The sequence below is a fragment of the Dermacentor silvarum genome, chromosome 9 (assembly GCF_013339745.2).
Source record: "Dermacentor silvarum isolate Dsil-2018 chromosome 9, BIME_Dsil_1.4, whole genome shotgun sequence".
Lineage (NCBI taxonomy): Eukaryota > Metazoa > Arthropoda > Arachnida > Ixodida > Ixodidae > Dermacentor > Dermacentor silvarum.
Window position 1 is genome coordinate 70,004,920 of NC_051162.1, and position 8,448 is coordinate 70,013,367.

General features: G+C 41.4%; 1 protein-coding gene across 1 annotated transcript; it reads right to left on the reverse strand.

Moving 5' to 3' along the window:
- Positions 1-5,161: 5,161 nt before the first annotated feature.
- On the reverse strand, positions 5,162-7,034 carry LOC119465309 (uncharacterized). The gene has a single exon (XM_037726109.2). The coding sequence runs from the start codon at positions 6,767-6,769 to the stop codon at positions 5,207-5,209; it is 1,563 nt and encodes a 520-aa protein (XP_037582037.2). The 5' UTR covers positions 6,770-7,034; the 3' UTR covers positions 5,162-5,206.
- Between the last annotated feature and the right edge of the window lie 1,414 nt (positions 7,035-8,448).

The window sequence follows — 8,448 nt, forward strand, 5'->3', positions numbered from 1 at the left end:
AATTTTTGCACAAATATAATCTGTGGTGTATGAAACCTGGGCCAATGAACGGGAAAAAATAATTGTGGATCGGAGATGAAAATTATTTGAGGACGGCTTAATGGTGATTCATATAGTCGTAAGAAAGTCTGAACGGTCAGAAGGTGAAATCGGCATATAATAGGTGGGATTCTCGCTTCCAGATATAATACGGCATTTGCAACGTATTTTGGAAGGCCTAAGCACAGACGTAGCGCCTCTCGCTCTAATAAAACTAGCGGTCGAAGCTTGTATGACGGAACACCTGAGAATAAAACACGGCCAAATTCTAATACTGGACGAACGTACATTTTATATACCATCAAAAGGGATTTTCTTCGCATACCTGTTCTTCGATTGCTTAACTTGCGCAAGATGCCCATTGTACGAGCTCCTTTTGTTGCAATATATTCAATATGCGGCCGCCAGTTAAGATTTCCGTTATAGATAACTCCAAGGTACTTCAGTGACTGAACTTGTGGGATATCTTCGAGATGATAGTTAAGCGATATGTATACTGGGTCTTTAACGGGAAAAACAAGGATAGCACACTTATTAGCATTCAGGTTTAAGTGTAAGCTATCCAGCCAGCCTTCCAGTTTCTTTAGATAGGACTGCAAAATTTCGTAAAGGGAGTATAGGTCACTAGCCATACCAAAAAAGGCGATGTCGTCAGCATAAACGTAGGTACTGACACCTGGGTGAACGGGGATTCCGCTCAGTAAAATATTAAATAATATTGGTGAAAGTACCGATCCCTGAGGCACACCTCTTGTTTGCTTGTGTTTACCAGATGAATAGCCACTTCGAAAACAAAAGAATTCCCTGTCTTTCAAAAATTCATGCACCCATGCTACAATATATCCTGGAAAGCCATGGCCCTGTAACCGATTTGTTAAAATTGCATGTTCAATGCTGTCATAGGCTTTACATATATCTAAAGTAACTAACGCCGCATATTGTTTTTTTCTGTCTGGCGATGTTAATGCGACTTTCAAGGTCTACATGCGCGTGCCATATTGAATAGCCATATCTAAATCCAATTTGACAAGGACTCAACAATTGATTTTCATCAATAAACTTCATTATATGCCCGTGAAGCACTCTTTCAATAAGTTTTGCTATGTTTGATGTCAACGCAATTGGTCTGATGTTGTCGATAGTATACCCTGCCCCTTGCTTTTTAAGTAACGGAATAATTTTGGCGATCTTCCATTCATGTGGAATCCATGCATTGCTAATAGAGTAATTTAGCAACTTCAGAAGTTCACGTGGGGCTTCTTGGAAGAAAATTTTTAACATTGCATTTGTTATTCCATCCGGGCCAGGCGCTGTAGTTGGTAACCGTAACATGACCTGTGCTAGTTCCGAATAGGATATCTCTTTGTAGTCCGAGAATGTAGGAGTAAGAACAGAATTTTGAAGACGCGTTGTGAACCGGCTCTCCAATCCTTTAGCCAATAGGTCTAAGGACTCCTGCATTTCCTGTGCGGTATAGACAATTGAGTCTACATTAACGCTCAGTGGGAGTCTGTTTCTAGATCGAAGGAAATAAAATAAAGCACGTTTGTTTTTGAATTCAGATAGATAATCAAAATGTTTTTTATCGTACTTATCTTTTGCGTGTTTGACAGTGCGTTTGAAGGTTGCGAAATAAATTGATAATCTTTCCAATTTTGTGGGCTCTGATTATGTAGAAGTTTTTTCCAAGCAGCTTTTCTTCTGCGATAAACTCGTGAGCACTCATTGTTCCACCAGGGACTAGATGATGTACGTTTAGCTGTCTGAATTACGAATTCAGACTTTTGTCGGGACATCTGTAACGCTGAACAAATTTTCAAGCCAATGTCTTCGTCATTAGTAATAGTCAATGACGCAATGGAAGAGTGTAAGCAGTCTTTAAATTTTTTGCAATTAACAAATAATCTGTCTTGTCGCTCAACTGATGTTAATGGGCATGCAATTTCGAAGTATACTGGGAGATGATCACTGTTTGTAGAGAAATCAATCGTAGTCCAAGATGTCACGGCAATACTTGTGCTAGAAAACGTCAAATCTAACACTGAGCGAGATTGGCTACGGACAAATGTGGGTCGTCTCATATTTAGGCATGAAAGATTTTTATCTATGGTCCAGTCCCATAGACGCGTTCCACATGCATCTATTTATTTATTTTATTATTTATTGATACTGTCAGCCCATATGACGGGCTATTACAGGAGTGGATTTAACATACATAAAGAGAGAAGTGCAATTTGTGCACTTGACCAATGCACAAAAAAGAAAAAAAAAAGATGAAGCAGCACTGCTGATATGAAACACATTAACAATATAATTACAGAGCACATTTTGACTTAATATATCACAATATTAGTACAGAACATCAAGGTGCATCAGGGTACATAAGGCAATGTAATGCTTCCAAGAATGCATTAACTGATTTTATTTGAACAATTGAATCGGGCAAAGAGTTCCATTGCTGAATTGCCCTGGGAAAAAAACTATATTTGAAGCAGTCATTGTGCGCTGTGGGAGGAGGTATATACATACTGTGTCTGTGCCGTGATGTTTCCTGTGTCTTGATTTGGAAGTACTTGTCGTATCTTATTTTGACATGGTTATGAATGACTAGGAACAGGAATTTAAGCCTTTCAAACTCGGTACGTTTTTGTAGAGGTGGGAGCTCTGCAAGTTTACATAATTCAGTTGGAGAGTGGAAACGGCGGTATTTATTAAATATAAACCTAGAAGTAAGGCGCTGGACCTTCTGTAGTTTTAGACAGCTACTTTGGGTGTAGGGATCCCATACTATTTTTGCGTATTCAATTATGGGTCTTAGCAAGGTTTTGTAAGCTAAAATTTTAATTTCAGGGGAGGCACAACGCAGGTTACGTCTCAGACCCCACAATACTTTGTTAGCTTTTGCACAAAGCTCATTTACGTGAAGATTCCAACGCAAGTCGGGTGTAAATATAACACCTAGGTATTTATATTGTTTAACTCGAGCAAGTTCGTGACCGTTGATACTGTATGAAAAATTTAGAATATTCTTTTTTCTAGAGATCGACATAAAAACCGATTTAGTTGGGTTAAGCTGCATTTGCCACCGATCGCACCAGTTCTTAATTTTCTGTAAGTTAAGATTAAGGTCGGCCTGATCGCCTGGTGACTCAATTCTATTGTACAAAATGCAGTCGTCGGCAAACATTCTCATTTGAGTAGTGATGTCATTTGGCAGATCATTTATAAAAAGTAGGAATAAAAGGGGCCCTAAGACACTACCCTGGGGTACCCCAGATACCACGGGAGATAAACTAGATTGCTGATGTCCAAGTTGAACATATTGTTCTCTGTGTGCAAGGTAGGAAGTGAACCACCGCGTAAGGGCAACATTTTTGAAGGTAACGCTGATTTTAAGCAAAAGCTTTTTGTGGGACACCTTGTCAAAGGCCTTTGCAAAGTCTAAGAATATTATATCAGTTTGGCCACGGGCATTAATTGTGCTAGAAAGGTCATGGACAAGTTCAATAAGCTGAGTGACTGTGGACAAACCTTTGCGGAAGCCATGTTGTTCTGGAAAAATTAATTTATGTTCATCTAAATAGGTGAGCAGATGCTTTGATACAATGTGTTCTAGCATTTTAGAACAGGTGCTCGTGAGCGATATTGGTCGATAGTTGCTGGTGTCGGAGGTTGGACCACCTTTATGTATGGGCACAATTTTTGCGCGCTTCCAGGCAGTGGGAAACGAGCCACTAGAAATGGATGATTCAAAAATTAGTGTTAAAAACTTGGATGTCCATTCCGCATATCTATAAAGGAATTCATTGGGGATTTCATCAGGACCGGGACATTTCTTTATATTAACGTGAAGCAACAGATTGAAAACACCCTCTTCTGTAATCCTGATATTCTGAATAGGAAGTCTGTCAGCATTATCATTGATGGTAGGCAAGATACCGTCATCGATGGTAAAGACTGAGGAAAAAAAAGAGTTAAATGCCTCCGCTTGATCCTGGCTACTTTTGTCAGTGTGCATGGTACACGACTTAGACGTTGGATTCAAGTACCTCCAAAACTTGTCTGGGGCTTCCTTGAGAAATTGTTTCAGCGTTGAGTTATAAAATTTATGTTTAGATGTCTTCAGGTTATGCCGGAGGTTTTTGCCTAAAAGATGAATGTTATGTTTCTGTTCAATACTAGGACTGAGGGTGCAAGCCTTTCGCATACGTTTAAGCTTTCTTTTAGTGTGTATAATCTCCCGAGTTACCCAGGGGTTTCTTCTTCTTGCACGTTTAGAACGGTGAGGAACGAAATGTTGTATACAAAACGCTGTCATATCATGAAAAAATTTCCACAGTTCATCAGTAGTACCAGATGATCTGTACAACTCCAAAAAAGAATAATATGACTGCTCCATATGTTCCAGTATTGCCAGGTCATTGGCGGCTTTAAAGTTTGGAATCGCAAGTTTCTCATTCTCACGCATGATATTAACATACACATCTAGTGACATCATAACCATTTTATGATCAGAGAGACCTTCATCAATTTCACACATCTGAAGAAACGGGAGCAAGGAACCAGATAAGAATATTAGATCAAGGATTGAGGAAGCTGTTGGACCCACACGCGTACAAGCTGAGACGACCTGAGTTAAATCATAACAGAAAGCGATCTCAAGTAGTTGTTCACAATTGGGGACTTCACGTCCCTCTACACAAAGTGTCGACCAATTAATTCCAGGGAGGTTGAAGTCCCCTAATAAAATAATATTATCTTCGTGCTTGAGGTGTGTGTCCATAAAGCTTCTTAAGTTAAGAAGAACATTTACTGGGGAGTTTGGTGGTCTGTACATAGCACAAACGAATACTGTACGATCATTAAGTTTGGTTTTAATCCAAATAGCTTCGACATCAGTGACATGCGGGAGAATACTGAACGATATACATTCTTTGATTAGCAGGGCAATACCTCCTCCTCTCGTTTCGCGGTCTCTTCTCACGATTTTGTATCCAGAAGGCGTTACCTCGGCATCTAGTATGTCTTCTTTAAGCCATGTTTCGGTAAGTACCACAATATCGGGATCATGTTCCAGTACTAGAGCCTCAATATCTGTAACTTTATTTAGGATGCTTCTTACATTTATGTTTATTATCTTGAACTGTTTAGAAGCACTGTGACGCCGTCAATCGTTGTTACCGTGCCTGTCATGTCTTTCGGAAGGTTCCTTACATATGTACCTCATATTGGTAGCCTCGTTCCAACCATACACTACGTCATTTATTTTCATCTTGTCAAACATAAGTTTCACCTTGATCCCCCTTTTCCTCTCCTCCGAACTGGAATCCCATAGTCGTCTGCGGATCTCAAGAATTCGTTTAGAAAAGTCTTCATTGATGCTGATTTCCTTACCCCGAAGCTTAAAGCAGTTTCGCAGGATTTTAGTTTTATCTCGAAAATCTGAGAGTCTCAAGATGATTGGCCGATCTTTACCACCCTGTCGCTTTCCTAGGCGATGAATCCGTTCGACTGAGTCAACTTTTAGGTTTAGGATTGCATGAAAAACATCAACGTTGACCTTCTTACGTAATGCCTCTTCAGTTTCATTCACATCTTCTTTTATCCCTCTGATAATGAGATTATTTCGCCGAGAGCGATTATCGAGGTCATCAATTCGTTTGACGAGAGCATTACTGTCAGAATTTGATTTACGGTCCAAGTGGTCAACTCTTTTACCAAGAGTTGCCATTGCAGCTTCAGTTTCATTGGCAAACTTCTCAAGGTTAGCAAGCCTAGCTGGAGCTTCGCCCAAGATCTCTAATCTTTCCTCTATTTTCGAAAGCCTGCCTTCTACTCGAGCCTCAAACGATGCTTGGTTTTTTTCAATATTAGTTACTTTTTCCAAGACCGCCTTCTGTGTCTTAATTATCTCGTTAAACATTTCTTCGGTGATAGGTCCGGGATTTTCTTCCACATCTCCCGAGCGAGCCATTAGCAAACGAGCAACGGCAAAACACTCAGACATACAGCATAAGAGAGTATGTGGACACGGCAACACAACTAAGCATAGAAAATCACTGCGAAAACCGTATCTTCGATCACCAACCTGCACAAGGAGCGGGAAAGTCGGTGACATTGCCACGGCAGTGTTGCCGTGTCCACTGATGCTTGCCGAAACGGGCGTCCCTTTTAAAGCCAGAAAGTCAGCAGGTCCGAGATAGTCGGGTGACGTCACGGTGCGTGTTGATGATGCGCTGTGGCCATTGTCCACGTGTGGCAGCCGCGATGTGACGTGTTCACCGAAGGGCGCGCCTAAGACGCAATCCGGCAAAGCCAAAGGCGATGCAAGCTGGAAGCGTCCATCCGCCGTGAAAGTTGCAGCAGCGCTGATCCAAAAGCACCCAGATAGAGCCTGCACAAGGAGCGGGAAAGTCGGTGACATTGCCACGGCAGTGTTGCCGTGTCCACTGATGCTTGCCGAAACGGGCGTCCCTTTTAAAGCCAGAAAGTCAGCAGGTCCGAGATAGTCGGGTGACGTCACGGTGCGTGTTGATGATGCGCTGTGGCCATTGTCCACGTGTGGCAGCCGCGATGTGACGTGTTCACCGAAGGGCGCGCCTAAGACGCAATCCGGCAAAGCCAAAGGCGATGCAAGCTGGAAGCGTCCATCCGCCGTGAAAGTTGCAGCAGCGCTGATCCAAAAGCACCCAGATAGAGCCTGCACAAGGAGCGGGAAAGTCGGTGACATTGCCACGGCAGTGTTGCCGTGTCCACTGATGCTTGCCGAAACGGGCGTCCCTTTTAAAGCCAGAAAGTCAGCAGGTCCGAGATAGTCGGGTGACGTCACGGTGCGTGTTGATGATGCGCTGTGGCCATTGTCCACGTGTGGCAGCCGCGTTGTGACGTGTTCACCGAAGGGCGCGCCTAAGACGCAATCCGGCAAAGCCAAAGGCGATGAAAGCTGGAAGCGTCCATCCGCCGTGAAGGTTGCAGCAGCGCTGATCCAAAAGCACCCAGATAGAGCCTGCACAAGGAGCGCGAAAGTCGGTGACATTGCCACGGCAGTGTTGCCGTGTCCACTCATACAATCCACTAATCCACTATACAATCCACTAATCCACTAATCCACCAATCCACTATACAATCCCAGTGGCTTATATCAAACGTTGCTCCGTATTATCCGCCTGTACCTCCACTTGGTTACAGCGTACACGGGTTGGGCCGAGTTTAACGACTTTTGTATATAGACGGCAAGTAAATCTGAATCAATAATACGTTTACAATATCGGCTGTCCTTTAGTTCATCTCACAGCTTACTGCAATCGGTATACGGTCTGTTCGCTCGAGTTAACATGATCTTTGGTGATGTCCCACCCTATAGCGTTCATCGGGAGGGATATAGGAAACCATTAAAGAATAATTTCAATCACATAGAAGTATATATTCCGCCTCCGTGTGGTTCGCAAGGAAAAATTATCGTCGGGGATGCATTCCCGACTAACTAGGGTGCCGGGCCCAGAGGTTACATGTTAAAAACCAGTGCAATACTGGATGAAACTCGGCGAGCAGACTCTTAAACACCTAATTATCTGGTAAAATAATAATTAAGAACTGCGTAATTCAATGACAGAGATACCATGGTGACCTTTACTGCTTTTCTCTGTAGACATTCTATAAAGTGGCAATCGGCTAAATAAATAGCAAACAGAAAAACTTTTGCGTATAAACGGTGTATATAGACCGCTGATATAGACAAAAAACGCAATTTAACGACTTTTGTCAAGACTAAATTTACAGACGGGGAATAGATAAAAGAAGTAGACACCTTATCAACTTTCACCTATAGAAAATCTGTAAACCAGGCGTATACAAAAATAATCAACACCTTATCGACTGTCGCCTATAGACAGTCCTTAAACACAGAATCAACAAGAATAATAGACACGGTATCGACTTTGGTCTATACGTAGTCTATAGAGCGGAAGATCACAATAAGAAACAAACAAATTATTGACTTCTTTCTGTAGACCGACTATAGAATGGAAGTAGACAAAAAGAAATAACAATCTTATTAATTTTTGTCTATAGACAATTAATGGACAAGAATAAATAGAGACTGTATCGAATTTTTTTCTATAGGTTGTCTATAGAGAGGAAGTAGACAAAAATAAACAAACATCTTATCGACTTTTTTCTGTAGACAGACTATAGAATGGGAGTAGACAAAAAGAAACAAAAATCTTAATAACCTTTGTCTATAGACAGTCTATAGACAATGAATAGACAAGAATAAATAGAGACTTTATCAACTTTTTCTAAAGATAGTCTATAGATAGGAAGTAGACAAAAATAAACAGACAACTTATCAACTTTTTTCTGTAGACCGACTATAGAATGGGAGTAGACAAAAAGAAATAAAAATCTTAC